General features: G+C 37.5%; 1 protein-coding gene across 2 annotated transcripts; it reads right to left on the bottom strand.

The window, feature by feature from the left end:
* Window positions 1-574: 574 nt before the first annotated feature.
* LOC102683939 (patched domain-containing protein 3-like) lies at window positions 575-7,913 on the bottom strand. 2 transcript variants are annotated; one of them, XM_069191259.1, is made up of 4 exons: window positions 7,110-7,913; window positions 4,260-4,381; window positions 2,771-2,916; window positions 575-2,559 (listed from the first exon to the last, which is right to left on the bottom strand). In XM_069191259.1, the coding sequence occupies exons 1-4, from the start codon at window positions 7,827-7,829 to the stop codon at window positions 866-868; spliced, it is 2,682 nt and encodes an 893-aa protein (XP_069047360.1). In that variant the 5' UTR covers window positions 7,830-7,913; the 3' UTR covers window positions 575-865. The 2 variants fall into 2 exon arrangements, with proteins under 2 accessions (XP_069047360.1, XP_015209474.2); XM_015353988.2 differs by lacking the exon at window positions 7,110-7,913 and having other exon boundaries at window positions 577-2,559; window positions 4,260-4,448.
* Window positions 7,914-16,759: the final 8,846 nt, after the last annotated feature.

The raw sequence follows: 16,759 nt of genomic DNA, 5'->3' as shown, positions 1-16,759 counted from the left end.
GCACAAGAGCATCGAATAAATCTGTTATCATCTTTACTTAAAAGTTTAGAACACAAAACTGTCTAGAGCTTTAAATAAAAAATGTAAATTAGACAGGAGTATGTTCTGGAGATCAAGGTCTATTATCAAAAGATTGGTGCTAAGAGTATCACCTTTTCATCCTTTGGCTGAAACAGGTGTGCTTACATATTTCTAAATCATTCAGATGGCATCCTAGAACAAGCAGTTGTATCAGTACAACAAAGTGCTTTTTAAAAAAACAGCTTAATGCATAGGATGCCTTTTCTATGCTTTGTTTTAAGCAATCATAGGATCCTTAAACATCCGCATACAGTAGCTGTTCCAGTTTCACTATCCAGCTATCTTTAAATGGAATGTTAAAGCAAATGTTTAGTTCCTAAATGTTTTATAACAGTAATGTTTATCAAATAGATATCACTTCATCATAATGTTTCTTTTTTAATGTGATGATAAGATAATCTGACCTTTCTGTGTTACAGATTGCATTTCTTCAACTTTAGGTTGGAAAATGAAAAGTTTATTATAAATATATAACTATTTCAGGTGGGTAGCTGCATAGGCATCTACTTTTCTTTTTCTTTCTTCTTTTTTTCAGCATGGAATAAACCTATTACTTGTTCCTATAAATATTTCACCACATACAGTACAAATTGTAAATTCGTGAAGAGGTTTCAATGCAAATATGTATGTTTATGTAAAGACTGTTTCAATATTTTTTTCTCTTCCGATACTTTTCAGCCTGTCTCTGTTGCGAATTCAACTTAGAAAAGTTTCCTTGCTTTTTCATGTTAATCGGAAGCTAATTTTGCTGCAGGATGATCAGCTCATAGAGTCTCATCTGAATTCATGGGCAGTCCATCAAGTCTGCACCATGATTAGTGTACATCTCTGGTGATTGGTCCTTGAATGACAAACCCATCTCTTGTTTGTGTACCAAGTCATTATCTTTCCTGGTCACTTGAGCACCACCACCAGTGGCACAGTGGCTCTTTTTATCATGGTCAGTGCTGATTTCACCCTTATTGCTACAAATCCCAAAGAAGGTAAGGAACACAGGAAGAAAAACAATCCCGTGAGCCGCCCCAAACAAGATGACCAGGAACATGATCTTGAAAAAGGTGCGAAAGATGTAACTCTCAGCAGCAGCCAGCGCCACCACCCCCAGTACGGTGGAGGCAGCGCCCTGCACTATCGGGTAACCCAGGACGAAGAGCGAATCGATGGCTTTCGCGTTGACGTTGTCGTTCCTGTTCGACACGAAGGCATAGGAAATGTGCGCGGAGAAGTCAACCGAGAAGCCAATGCAGATGACGAGGTTGATCATGGAAATGGAGTCCAGGTTAACCTGCCACAGAGCCATAAACCCGGCTACGCCCACGATGACGGAGCCGATGGCAAACGTCACCCACAGAGAACAAAGAGGGTTTGGAATCAACAAGAGGGAGATCACCAGCATCACCGCTGTGGCCACCACGATATTCTGTACTGTGGTACTGACTATGACTGCATACTGATCATAGTAGATAAATGCAGGGTGATAGACCAGTAAGGGGACTTTACAGTTCTGGGCCGTCTCCCTCAGCTTATTCAACATGTTCTTCTCATCGACTGCTGTGCTAATATTTACTGTCTGAACAAAGAAGCGAGAGGCATAGATATTACCTTGAGAAATGTTCAGATCTTGCTTAAACTCTGGCTTTACATTTAGAAATGAAGTTAAATTGCCCATGAAAGCACGTTTATCATTGAAATCGACTGAGCTAAACATTGTCTCGTACATCTGAAGCCAGGACGTCACAACAGTGCCGTCAATGAAAGTGAGGTTTTTAAAATCTTTCATACACGCCTTTAGATCAATATGGATTGTTTCATTCCAATACGCAACATTTTCCTTTACAACTACCATAACATTTGGACCGTACTTGGAAAAATATTTCTCTTCATCGTCATAATAGTTTACCACATATGAACCATCGGAGGCCAGATTCCGAAGGTCTATGCCTTCTTTCAACTGCAAGCACCCATAAATACTAGTACCCAGATACACCCCGTACAGCAAGACCACAAATACTTTAGTCCATGTGTTTGTGAGAAAAGGACCATAGTACTTCCTAAAGAAATGACTCATTGGCTGCTCTTCCTCACAGCCAGTCTGGGAGTCATATGCCCCTCCCACACAGCACAGACTGTAGGCTTTAGAGCGTCCCTGGGGACAAACTTCTGGAACTTTCCTACAGCTCAGCCAGTGCCTGTTGCTCTCTTCTCTCCTTCCGTTCAGCGCCAAGAAAGCACCGAAGAACGTGATGTTGTAAAAGTAGCAAAACAGGACAGTGGTGCCCGTATAGAGACAGAAGGACTGCACAGACCGAAAGGGTGTCATGATACCGATGTAGAAGGCCAGAACGTCAGTCAGCGTAGTGATCGTGATAGAAATTGCGGCCTCTTTATACGTCCTAGCCAAACGGTCCTCAACTGAATCGCAAACTCTGGTTTGCTGCCAGCAGGAGATCATGATGAACATGTCGTCAACGCCAATCCCTGGAAAAGATGGGTCAACATTTAATTCCACCGAGCCGTTTTCTAAACCACTTTATTCAGTGTGGAGGCACCCCAGGAATCAAACTCAGGGCCTCAGTGTGCCACCATGCCACCCTGAACATTTAATTATTTTCTTTGAAAAAAAGTTTGCGAACCCCCTGATGGTCAGTGGAACCTGGAATGAAAGGACATACTGTAAGGACGTTCTTACCCAGGATCAAAAAGGGAGAGTTGGCTACAGTCATGGCGAAGGGCACACCGCAGCACAGCAACAACCCAAAACCAGACAGCACAGCCAGGCCGGCTGAGATCACCCCAACAGACGCCACCCAGGCCTTATTCCTTACACAGTCAAACCTATAAAATAATACAGTAAAAGATCCTCAAAAGTGGTTGGTGTCAACATGTTTCTTTTTCTAATAAAGACTTGTGATATAAGTAGATTAGTAAAGGATCACAAACTGTTCTTCAAAAGACAGTTACTTGACAAGAGCCTTTTAAGTTATGTATTAAATATAAAGAGTTATATATTAATCATAACATCATGTTTCACTTATTCCTGTTGTCTTTTTAGGGCTGTAGTCTCAACAACTTTGAAAAGGGTAAAACGCTTTCAGTTGGAAGGAGAGCAGAGTAAAGAAGCCAATTCATAGATGGGGATTATTAGGAGGCCATGATTGGTAAGGGCCAATGGGAAATTTGGCCAGGATGCCAGGGTTACACCCCTACTCTTTTCAAGAAACGCCCAAGTATTTTTAATGACCACGGAGAGTCAGGACCTCGGTTTTATGTCTCATCCGAAGGACGGCGCCTGTTTACAGTATAGTGTCCCCATCACTATATTGGAGTATTAGGACCCACATGGACCACAGGGTGAGCGCCCCCTGCTGGCCCCACTAATACCTCTTCCAGCAGCAACCTTTGTTTTTCCCAGGAGGTTTCCCATCCAGGGAGTATAAAGTATAAAGTGGTTGTGGGAGTGTGCAACAGGCTACCCAGCCATGTTGTTAAAGCTGATATCCTGGCTCCTTTCAAGATGTGAGTGAATACGATGCTCATATCTCTTTGCTACTAGGAAACAATCAAACTAGATGGAATGAATGGCCCCATTTTAAACTGTATATACAGTTCAGGTGGGTATCTGCGTCAGCATGCATAGTCTGCAAAGCAACAAGTAATAGGTTTATTCCATGCTGAAAAAAAGAAGAAAGAAAACAACGTTTTGGCCGTGGGGCCTGAAGAAGGCTCCACGGCCGAAACGTTGTGTTTTCTTTCTTTTCTTTTCAGCATGAAATAAACCTATTACTTGTTCTACACAGTTCATGTTGTTGTATTATCTGTTAACAGTTGCAGGAGGTTCGTTCCTGCCCATAGGAACAAAGACTTCCTTTGTTTTCTAGGATGCTCTGATATCAAAAAACTTTGATTATTGTAAAAGCACCACGAAATATATAGACTTGTTATTTTAAGGTGATACCTAATGTTGTGTGGTTCAGAATAACATTGATTTTTTTTATTATTTTAAATTCCAGCCATCAATTCTTTTGATACCAACACAAAGCCTTACAGCATATTAAATACTGTGCATAGCATAGCATGGCTCTAGGCTGGGCATAGAGCACAAAATATCAATATCTCAATAATAGGTTTAAAAAAATCTCAACGTATAGTCTCTTAACCTTAAAACAACTAACACTTACCTCAAGCAAGATACGATCGAAAATAAGATGGCAAGGAAATATGTAATCGAAAATAAGGGGATCACAGACTTTGAATTTCCCTCAAACTCCTCCTGCCTAGATAAAGAAGTAAACGGAGACACCTGCGAAACAGAAGAAGTCATATGAAACTGTGCATGTCATGACAGCGAGTCCAGCCTAAAGCCCACCCCCCTTTAATAAAAGTGGTGCCACGCTGCACAAACAGCGCCCCCCAAAACGAACGTTTTAATATTTCTGAAGGCGAAGAAGAGTCACAGGCGGCTTATTTTGTTCCGCATGGCCCACTTACTAATGGGCAAGATATTTTTTTCAAACATGAAATCCTGGACGTTTAAGCCCTGTTTAACAGTAAATACAACCGAAAAGCTGACGGTGGTTAAAGCATATCCGAGTCTAAAAAACAAAAACTATGACTACCGTGATGTCCGAACTTAAGTGTGCAAGTAACACTGTTAAGACTACTGTTATTTGAATCGTACATAAACCACATATGATTCCCTGTTGTTATTAATCATTCTACAGAATGTATTAGCTGAAAGTATTTTTCAGTTGGTTTACACTAGACCCCAGAATCAAGACTGTATCTTACTTAATTAGGACAATGCATATTTGTGTTTTATTCATTGTAGCCTTTGTGATCATTCTTACGTTCTCGATATGAGTGCGTAACGTTTGAATCAAACTCTTTTTTGTCCTCGCATAAAACTCAACACCGTGCAGCTTTGAATTACGTGTGAAAACTATGATCACAAATGGCTGCGGACACTCTCTTGGTGTAAACAAAACAACAGCAGGAGTTTGAAAACTGAAATTGGTGACAGGATTGTTCCAGCACAGTTTTCTCAAGATGAATAATAAAACAGATTACCAAAGCTAAATGCTTCTAAATCAGTTCTGAAAAAAAGTCTGTAACTACATAGCTTTCAAAAGCCTTATTAAATGGTGTCACTATGAAGTCGCTAAATCATTTGAAGGCCTAAATATATTCAGTTATATAAATCAAGTTTCAAAAATCAGCAGCCAAGGTCTATTTTTTGCCGTTTTGAAAATTGTGTTGTTACTGTCTTCTGAAGTTACATTAAATTGGTAGGCATTTTTTCAGAAGAGCCTTAGTTTTCTAGTAGAAACGCGCAAAGGCTTCCACTGAGAGAAATGTTGGTTAAAAACAGAAATGATCCCACGAAATGATCAGAGGCGGGTATGGTAGCAGGGCTTTTGGTAGAGGAGACTGCAACCAAAAAGGAGGACTTGGGCAATCGTAACAGCTCGTACTTCACTGAAATAATACGGTTAACTATTTCGGTTAATTATTTTTTCTATGGCGTAATTTTAAAAATCCGCTGCACACCGACTGAGCAAAAAATCCTACTGTCTCTCACATTGATCGTAACTATCACAGCACACAGACTCTCAAAACTGCGACACAATAACGCGACGTACAATCGAATCTGCCCCCTTGGATACCTGCCAGTCATTTTTATGATTCTGATGCGATGATTTATCTTATCATGCAATTTAATATCATAGGATTTAAGAGGCTCAATAAAGGCCGAGACTTTGAATCAGCTGGTGCAGGTTTGCGATCTTTTGATACTGTAACGCTTACAGGCACTGTGTAAGAGCCGGCGTACCAGAGCAGGTGATGTCACCGCCCTTCCCTGTGATAGCAGGACCACAGCTACTGAGCTGTGGAGAGATCTGTCTTTAGCTCACGGGTCTGGGTCGCTGCAGAGACGCGGGGGTCCCGGGTTCGAGCCCCGGACGGTGCGGGGCCGACGTAATGCGGCAAGGGCGCCCGCCTGAGCCCCCGTTGCGTTATAATACAGAGTTCACGAGCAATCATATGGCGAATATAAAAAATCAGATTATCTTCAATGGGATTAAGAAACAAACCGACCAAATCCAAGATATTTTATAGTGTAGTAAGTCTATCAGAGGACAATCTCCATAGAATGATTTCAGTGAATCGATTATTTCAATTTTACAAAAATACCCTCCCCTTATCCTCTCTTAAAAAAAAAGGCCATTTGAAAATTGTATCGGTTTTTTTTTGTTTCATCTAAGAGGAGCCTACTGTACGAAAGAGGGTAGATTAAAAACAGTTGCCCATTAAATAATGAAATGTAGAAAGAAGTTAATTACAGGCTATCGGATCACAGTCTTTTCTGACACACAAATCCTCGAACGAAAAGCAAATAACTGTAATTTAATTTATTACCAGGTAAAAGAAAACTTAATATTAACTGATGTACCGATCCGGAGAACTTCTTTATTATTACCAAATTGTATCCTTTCTGATGGATCAGGATCAGGTTTTGCTGCTGTTACCCATTGACTAACTGTATGCAATAAATTTTAATTCACGGGTCATGTCATCAGTTATCACAGTTGCCCTGAACTGCTAAGGTACGAAATTCTGACAGGAGGTGACAGCCATCAAAGTTTTCTGTCTCAATCCATAAGCGGTGTACATATTTTTGTATTTGTGGTTACTGGTTCATATTACCCTGAAAATTCGTATTTCCACTTTTATTTAGCTCAATAATGGTGTAACCACGCTTAAAAGTAATTTAAATAACTCGTACGTATTTTAGACTGTTTTCATCCAAAACGCCATTTTTTAAACGTTCAAATTTTAATCTAACATTTTGTGCGAGTATTGCGCTGCATTTTATCGAGTGAGTTGAATGTAACATCTAAACATTTAATAATTTGACACTGACAGGAAATGTGACGAGCAGCAGACATTGAGCACCCGGACTCAAAGATAAAAATAAAATAGAGATATTGTCGGGCTTTTAAGCTACGGCTTTTAAGTTTTTCACTTACCTTGATAAACGTCCTATGTGTAGAGCTGTTGGAAAACACTTTCAGAAATTCATTGAGCCACAAAGTACCCGAAACGTCGTTTTCTTCTAAATAGTAAAAAAGTCTTATTGCCTTGGCACTTTCTGCTAAACTACCGTTCGTCACCACTCCACCAACTGTGGATCCCAGAAAAACAAAACCACTCTTTAAAATATAAATAGGGAACGTGAGATGAATGTCTTCGATTTTACTGGCATTATAGTCTATAATGTCTAATATTGCATTGGAAACACACTTCTGCTTCGTTCTGACACAGAGATGAGCGTAATTAAACTGGCCGTTGTCCGCACGCACGCTCATCCGTTTGATTTCAGCATCTAAATCTAGTATTTCTTGAAATGCCTCTTTTGTTAAAATACTCGACCCTGTTGAAACCGCGATGACGGAAGCAAATGTCCCCTCGGTGTACAGCCTTTGACTCGAAAATTCAGAATAGTTCTGAGGGAAATTTTCCTGCACAAAACGCCGTTCGGTCTTTGCAGGTCCGTTTACGGGAGTGAACTGGTTTTCAATATCATTCGCTTCTCGGTCTTTTAGAAAATAAAAACCTCCTCCCAGTCCAGCGGAGATCAGTAAAGGAATAACAAAAAAACACCAGGGATTTCTTCCTATAAAACGTCCTAACTTCTCAAAGCCGATGCAAACGGGCTTTTCTATACAGTTTGTATGACATCTAGCCATATTCAACTCAGGCTAGAGGTGCAAAGTCTTCGAAAATAGTTTCTTGAAATTAGCAGATGACAGAAAGATTTTCCCTAAAATTTGGAATAAAATGTCTAAGCTTCTGATAACATTTCTGTCCTGAAGCTAAAAGGACAAGAGCATCAGACGCTAGATTCAGAAATACACAGGTTATTTGCATATACTGACGTAGGCTGCTGCAGATCTGCACTAAACCTGAGTTATTAATTAACCACTTTTTCAAGAGCGTTCTTTAATTCTTCGGTGCCTGACAAATTAGTTCATGATTTTGTCTTATCGGTATACTCGTTCAACAAAGAAACTATATACAGTATATATCGAACAGAAACTCTTAACACGTTATTATTCCTTGCTAAGTAAACGATGGTGTTTTCTTAACAGTTGCTAGCATTGGTCTTGCAAAGGTGGCCTGATGGTGCAGGATATAAGGACGACCAACCGAAATAAAAAATAAAGACCTGAGATGAAGTTTGAGAGAAAGTATTACAGGTCGTGCTATTTATTTTTTAGACATTATCGACAGGTAAGGTAAGTAATATAAATAAAAACTAAATCAGATTACCAGCTATCACCATAAAATTAAGAAGTACGGGGATTCTGTGTTACATTAGGAGAGCAAATCACATTTGAAATCAAACCTTCGTCTGGAGAAAACATTATTATTATTATTATTATTATTATTATTATAGTTGTTTTTGTTGTTTTGATTTGATGTGGGGGTGTCTGAAGCTTTTCTCTCAACCTCAAAATTCTCATTTTCCTCAAGGTAACAACCGACCTCTGGTAAGATCGTATCTCTAAGCCCTTACTCTGCTTTCATTGAGACCAGGGCACGTTCAAACCTTTGGGTTCTGTGTTTAATTATTTAAAATCTTCATTTTCCAGGGACTTTGTTAGGAGTGTCTCTCTTTCAAATTTCAAAGGACCTACTTGATAATACCTGTGGAGGTGAATAGTCTGATTGTTCTAACTAATGAAGCAGCTTACCCCTATACTTTATAAAAAGATAAAGGACAGGGGGTTAGTGTTGGTGACCTTTAATGTGAAACAGTACTTTCCTGTTAATTTGTTGAAAGTTTTCCTTCATTGGACAAAGGGTAAGACCATTTGTTTGTACTCAATAAACTACAGTTTGTACTTAATACACACTTACTGTACTTTATATATTTTATTTATACTGTAGTATAAAAATAGTATTATTATAATATATTATTATTACTATTATATTAAGTACTACTATAATAGAATTATAGTAAAGAAAATTATTTTTTTGATATACTGTAATTTTAGTAGTTCTGAAAATTGTTGCATTCATTTCCAGCTTTGCAATCTCCACACAACACAGATATGTCTGCCTGCCTATTTATGGAAAATGTCCCTTATAGGCCCCATGGTGCTTTGAGTCATTTGTTCTTGCACTCTTGAATGTTTTAGCTTGTCATTTCAGACATATGTCAGTTGGATGGTGTTAGCAAATTGGGAAAAATGGTTGGGTTACAGTTTGTAGCTTGCAAAAAACAATTGAAAGTACAACCTATACGTTCATCTAACATATATAAATGTCTGGCTAGTATATAGAGTATATACTCTATAAATATGTAATATATACGTGAGGTTGTAAATACTGTGCATAAATAATTTCCCTATTTCTTGCACACACTTTAACGTCTTGCATTTCCCTATTTTCCCTATGCAGTTTGGAAGATCCTGAACTTTAGTTCAGAAGTTTTACAATCAGGGCATCTGCTAAGTGTAGTTTAAGTGGATTGGGAAGGTTCTGACATAGAAACAGGCTTTGCAATGGAGAGGTTTGTAAGGCCTTATTGTGGAGTCTAATTTGAAGTAATAAATGAAAGCACCTGGCTATGTACAGTCTAGTTGCTTGTGATGAGTTTCTTTTGGGTAACTGATTGTATCGTGGGAAGAAATGAAAAGATCCGATAAAGAGAGATGAAGAATAGTGTCCGAAGAACAGCAGAAGGAACAGTGCTTTGGAGGTTGAACCGACAGGAGGGGAGATGCAGTTTTTCCAGAGTGAGGAGAAGGTTAGAAGTGTGACTGTTATCAGCAGAGGTGATTCAGATTTGCAGAGCAAGCTGATGTGCAGTTGTACTTGGGCAGGGCAGGAATTGTCCCTGTTAGCAGAGTGTTAAAGACTAGACAAGTATATCTCAAGGTTTGTGTTTTGTTATAGTTAGAGTAGGATATGAGCAAAGATATGGTATTGAAAACAAAGGAAAGATAATTAACTGGTTCTGCAACTGAAAACAAGAAAGTGAATCAGCAATGTGGTTTAAGTAGCCAGGAATATGAGCAGTGGAAATTATGAATGGATTGCATATCATTGGTGTTATCCATTTAACAGAGATATGTCGGCTTCTGTGTCTTCCAACCCAGTGGGACAAGCTGTTTCTCTACTGGTGCTCTTTTCTCATTCCTGGACTGCTGTCTCCAAGCACCTTTCTGCTGCTGTTCCCCACTGCTTGCTGCCATCTTGCTCCCGAGTTGTGTGGTCATTGTCAGGACTCTTGTGAAGCCTTGGCTGTGCCTACTGACTCGAGGGTTCTTGCTTCTTCTGCAGTCTTTTGCTGCTATCATGGGGATACAGTCAATGGGAGCTGACTTCTGGCAGTCCAAAAGAATACTTCATCATTTATCCCACTGCTAACACCAGCTGGCATTGGCCTATGCTTCTGTTTGTAAAGAGGGAAGATAATTGTTACGTTGCAGCTGCTGCTGAGCAGTGCTGCAGCGAGATGAGAGGTCGGGACCCTAGTGCAAGACTTTGGGGATCTTGGGGAGATCCGGGAGAGACAAGATGACAGTGAGGCAGTGAGTAGGAAGCAGAGAGAGAAAAGCGCAGGAAGGCTGAGGTTAAGGAATGAGCAAAGGGTGCAGTATTCAGGATGGGGACTTTCTGTGGAGAAATGGCAGGGAGACCAGCAGGAGAGAAGCTGCCTGCAGAAGGCAAAGATAGATGATAACAGAGAAACACAGGGGATTAGAGATGTAGAAAATGTACAAGGAGAAGACATATTACATAAAACCCTTTCTGAAGAAGAAGGTTTTGAGTCTGTATTTGAATTCTCACAGGGTAGTTGACCCCCTGATATCCTCAGGGATAGAAATCCAGAGCTTTGGGGCGTAGCAAAAGAAGGCCCTTTCATCTGAAGAGCGTAAACAAACTTGGAAGACAAACAGGAGACCCGAATCAGATAAAGGAAGATTGCAAGATGGGGAGTAGGGAGATAATCACTCAAAGAGGTATTGAGGTGTCAAGCCATGTACAGCTTTAAAGATGAGCCCAATAATTTTTAAGTTAACATGAAACCTGATAGGAAGCCAGTGCAAGGACTCCAGGATAGGAGTAATGTGATCACTTGCATGTGACCTCAGGATTCTGGCTCCTGAGTTCTGGACATACTGAAGTTTGTTCAGTGTGAAATGTGAAACCCCAGTGAGTAGGGTGTTACAGGAACCAGTTCTAAAAATGTCAAATGTAGTAACCTCTTTTCTGCTACAGTCAGTCAGGCAATATTTCTGAGATAGAATGATGTTTTTACAATATTTTGGACATGTGGGTCAATGGTCAAACCTGGATCAAATACCAGCCTCAAATTCTTTGATTTAGAAGAGGGTAAGGAATACAGAATGTACTGAAGCTGTTCCATTATTTATGTATTCCACACTAGATACACGCACTCCAGACTTACACAGATCATACTAGTGGTCTCTCTTCCCACTATTTTCAATTGTGTGTAGACCAGGAGGAAGACTTATCTTCAGTTATACACTGCCCTGAATAGCATCATGTAAACAGATGAACAATTACAGAAAGAAAGACAAAGAAAAAAGTTATGAGCGTTCAAAATAAAAAAATAGCATTAATTATACACAGCCTGATCACTCAGAATTCTCTTATGCACATGAGCTCTAGGTCACACATTGTCATGATCCTAGGATTCCTCAGTATGGCACAGGACTGCTGCAAAATTAACAAGTGGCTTACCAACAAGCACATTTGGAAAAAATACTTTTTCATGTTTGTTTTGGCTTCGGTATTTTTTTGCTGTGAAATGTGCTTTATATGCATTGTGTTGTAAGAGCTTTGACACAGTATCTTTTAAAGCCATCATTTGGCATGACTGATTTTAATTATTATAATCCATCCAAATGTTACTATAATTCAAACAGACATTTTCCCATGAACAGTTTTTTTTTAACATTTCCCATGAATAACACCTGGAACATACAGTATTTATAGCAGTATTAATTTTATTAGTTTATTACCATCATTAAAGATAAGAAGAAGTTTCCATTATTATCTTATGAGGACATTGTACTTCATAGTTTAACCATTGTCAAGCTGTTGTAATACTGAAAAAAACTTTAATTATTGATTTTGGCCTACTTTGCAATATTTCTCTCTGTTATCATTTCACATGTCCTTTGTAACATGTGCTTGGAGTTTCTCTGAATCCCTGAATAAAATCTTTGCAATTTTTAAATCATGTATCACTGAAAAAGCTAAAAAAATTTTGTTCAAATCTTTATTATTTTTCTAAGTTAAAGAAGAAATGGTAAAAATAAGTGATTTGATCAAAAATAGTCATTCTCTGTGTCTCACATTACATTAATCAAGTGCAAAACATTACACCTGCTGTAATCACTTTAGTGTTTAACAACACCACTAAAATATTTATTAAGTCTGTTACAGTACATATCCTAGTTATCAAGATAATATAAGAACACATTGATATTAGTGCACTTTATATCCCGAGTAGAAATCTGATTTACATTGTGGAGAAGGGATAAAACCAATAAGTTAAATTCATTAAATTATTATGTAGCTACCTGAAGCTAGGTACTGTGTGATCATTGTGATGTATTTTAGGCAGTGTATTCAGTACTGTTACAGCTTCTGGAAATAGTTATTGAGGTGTCTCAGGATCTAGAGACAATTGTCAAGACCTGGCTAGTGTCAACATTGGGCAATTTAGAGCTTCAAAGTAAGAAGGGAACTGAGGTGTGTGCTCAGTTGTAGGGAGGTTGAAGCACATTGATCAAAGAAATTGTAAGGTTTACTTGGTTATGTTCAGAGTACTGTAAATCATTAAGAGTCATCAACAGCCCAGGAACACAGGTTAAAAAAACACAGGGAGAGAGAGAAGGGGGACACAGAGAGAAAGAGAACAGAGGATGGACAGCATGACACAGGCAGAGAGAAAAAGGCGTGCCTGGCGATAGGTGCTGGTTCTGAACAACCATAAAGACCAGATTTGAGTTATCTTAGGAAGCTCTCATTTCCTTTATACAGAATATCTAAGTTAAAAATGGTCTCTCCTGGTTAGTGAATGCATTTTACAGAATAGGGAGACAGGTTTCACATTGACTTTGTGACATCTGGATTCATAAAGAGAAATTTACCTGTAGGTGATATTCAGTTCTTTGTAGAGGGCAAGTGTATCTCTCTGTTTATCCTTTTAGTATTTTGAAGACTTGGTCAGCTGTCTGGGGTTTTTCTAGATGTAGGATGTAGACTTTTGAGATGCCTTGTTTGTAACTGGTATTTTGTATGTTGTGTGCTATTTATTTTGTGTTGTGTGATTATCAATACAATTTTGTTTAATATATATTGTGTCTGACTTATAACTCTTTTCACCAAAGCTGTGCCAGAGAACTAATATGTCAAGTGCCTCTAATTAGAGTATAATCTTGACAAAATCTTTACAATTTGGGGGTTATGATCATTTATTTTAATCATTGATTTTACTGCTGGTGTTTTTGGTAATTCTCCAATTCTCTTTCTCTTATTTTCATAACCCCCTAATTGTAACAACATATTCCATGCCTTAATTTGTGTTGATTTGAATCCTTAATGCTTTGAGAAAATACATCAACCAACAAATCTGATTTTTCTTTCAAACTTTCCATTTGGATGCTTGTCTGACTTCTTAGTATCAAGCTGGAAATATAATAAGGAAAAAATGAAAGAGAAGGCTCCACAGCTGAAACACTGTGTTTCTTTTTTTCTCTTTTCAGCAGGGAATAAACCTTTACTTGTTCCTTATCAATTAAAATGTCTATTTGAAACAGGGAATATTCTGCTCGGGATATAAAGTGCACTAATTATACAGAATTATTTCTTAAGGAAAGTTCTGATAAATGTCTTTGCACCAGTGATTTGTGGACATACAGTACATCCATAACGTGTGGATTATCTCCAACAAATCACCACAAAATTGTCCCTGTAAACTCTTTCCCCAAAAGATTCTGTACAGGAATGTTCTGTAGCCCTTATGGTCTGGATTGCTAATCTTCTCCACAAACTATTTATTCATGCCACTGCATAAATAGCAAAGTATCACCCTCACTCTATATGGATCCAGAAGAAATATAAATTTTTCTGACTTATGTTTATTATATAATAGTTTAAAATTAATTTAATAGTCTTTAGAAAATTAATTAAATTTAGTCTTTAGAAACCTTATATAATCTTATATAATACAACTTAACATGTTACCAAATTTCAAAAAGCGAAATCGCAAAGAATACAATATGTCTCACAGATTGAGATTTATTATATGAAAAACTATAGAAAAGTTAATCAAAAGAACTTATAATAAATAAAATAGATCTATATATATACTTAATGTAAGTGTCGGTAGACATGGCAAAATTTCTAAAGAAATCAGCTTAAAAGTATGTTCTTGTTTTTCAAGGAGCAACTTAAATTGCTCATCTGTGTTTGAATGTTGTGTATTTACATTTTCAGAAATAATAAGTACTTCAGAAGTGAAAAGGTCTTAGCTAAGCTGGTATGAATTAATGAGCAGATAAAAACAAAACTGTTTGTTTACTTCATATAGAGAATAGTTTCAATATATGATATGATATATAATATATAAGCTGATTTCTTATTTAAATTCAATTATATACAGTATATGCTGTGAAACATCCCATCTAATGCCCTCAGCATTAATGTGCAATATTTGCTACTTCTTTAGTAGTAAATGAAGATAAACATTCTGGCCAGGAAGGTAATGGAAGACTTTGTCACTCAGTTCTTGCCATCGAAAGAGCATATTAATTTGAAAGGGGGGTCCTTCTAATATGTACAGTGAGTCTTTATTCAGCTACCTTGTTTTCTAGCTTAGCTCAGATAAGACTGCAGTTTATGTTTGCTTATAAAGGTTTTATGATCAAAAGGTATTTTTTTTTCCTAGATGGAAACATCAGCCTTTTTATATTTGCTAGTACCCTTGCTTATTAATGTATACATAAATAACAAATATAGGTGTGACTACAGTGTGATTTATGGTTTGTTATTTCTTGCAATGTTTGTAAATTTAAAGTAAAACTGCTAGCACCTGGCTATTTTGATTTGAGAAAAAGAGAGTTTTTCTTTGTTTTTGACTTTGTTCAAAATGATAAAAGACACTTGAAAGAATCCAGGGATCCCTCAGAAAAGATGTTGTTTTTCCATATTATCAATTTATTCCATGAGCTCAAAAACGAAATAGAGAAGTACATTAAATAGAGAAGTGCCCATTCATCAGGAACACAATACAGATAATGTTTAGTAGATAAAAACCTGTTTATTTATTGGTGTCAAAGGCAATTTCAGGTTATCTTTCGATGGCTATTCTAAGCCAATATGTCCAGACAGGGAGATACATTGTTTATTGTTTGAGGTATCAGTATAACTCAAGGACAAAACCACCCAAGCCTGCCCTTACTTCCCAGTCCAGCCTTCTAATTATAGGCTTTTATTGGAGACTGGTGGGAGAGCAGTTGTGATCAAAGGTGTTTATGTGCAATACTTAATACTCTTTCAAGGTAATCAGTTACTGAAATTAAGAGGATACATGAAAGAGCTCGGAAACATTTTTTTGTTCTGTTTTCTTAGAAATGCCATCTTAGTTTTACTTTTCCCTTACTAAGCACTAAGCAGAAGTAATCTGAAGACTATATAAGAGGCAGGCAGACACTGCCAGTAAACAAGACAAAGGAGATGAGGTGAGTAGACAAGATACAGTATGTAGGCATTTTTATAGCAATATAAACAGTAAGAGCAAAACAAAGTAAGATGCATAAACGTAGTTCTGTGAAAAGAGTTCTCATTACTCTGTATTAGTTAATTAACTTTATAATCTTTTGATGACACCATAAACTGAATTTTCAGGTTTGAATTTCTCTTGTAGCAATGCCGTGTGTTATTCCGCAGAGACGACAACAGAAGGAGTTTAACTTGGAAAAGAATAGAGAAGTTTAGCCTTTCACTTAGTTATCATTATTTTTCTTTTATTTTAACTTACAACTCTGACCATGGTTAAGGTCAAACATAACTAATAATATTATAAGAAGGTATCAAGAACGACTTGCGAGTATTTAAACTTGCCATCCTTAGCACTGTTTCTGAAGCCCCAGGCAACCCTGATCTCGATGAAGTGGTTAGAAAATGGATGGATTCCTAGCTGTAGAACCCACCCTTAAATTATCGTAGACATTAATGTCTTTATTATGAAAATAAAATAAATAAATGCTAATAATAACAAAGCTAGGAAATTAGAAAATGATTAGAAATAATTAGAAAATTAGAACATTTCAAAATGATCACAAACTTTGTCATCAAGAATTGCACAGAGAAAAATGTGCATTGAAACATTACATCTATTCAAAAGTGTCCGGATTGAACTTCCTTTTTAAATTGGATCCTTACTGCTTAAAATTAAAAGTTATATTCTGTTTTTGACCCAAAAAACTTTCAGTCTTGTTGTATTCCTAAAAAAATAACTTGCTATTTATGGTATTGCTGGAGGATTTGTGTCTAACAATATCCAATAATACTGTTTTTACTGTTTCTGATGACACCGTATTGCTCAAGTCATTCCAGCACAGCATTCAAA

This window comes from Lepisosteus oculatus, chromosome 6, assembly GCF_040954835.1.
Source record: "Lepisosteus oculatus isolate fLepOcu1 chromosome 6, fLepOcu1.hap2, whole genome shotgun sequence".
Lineage (NCBI taxonomy): Eukaryota > Metazoa > Chordata > Actinopteri > Semionotiformes > Lepisosteidae > Lepisosteus > Lepisosteus oculatus.
The sequence above is the reverse complement of the archived record's forward strand: the minus strand, read 5'-3'. Positions and strand labels throughout refer to the sequence as shown.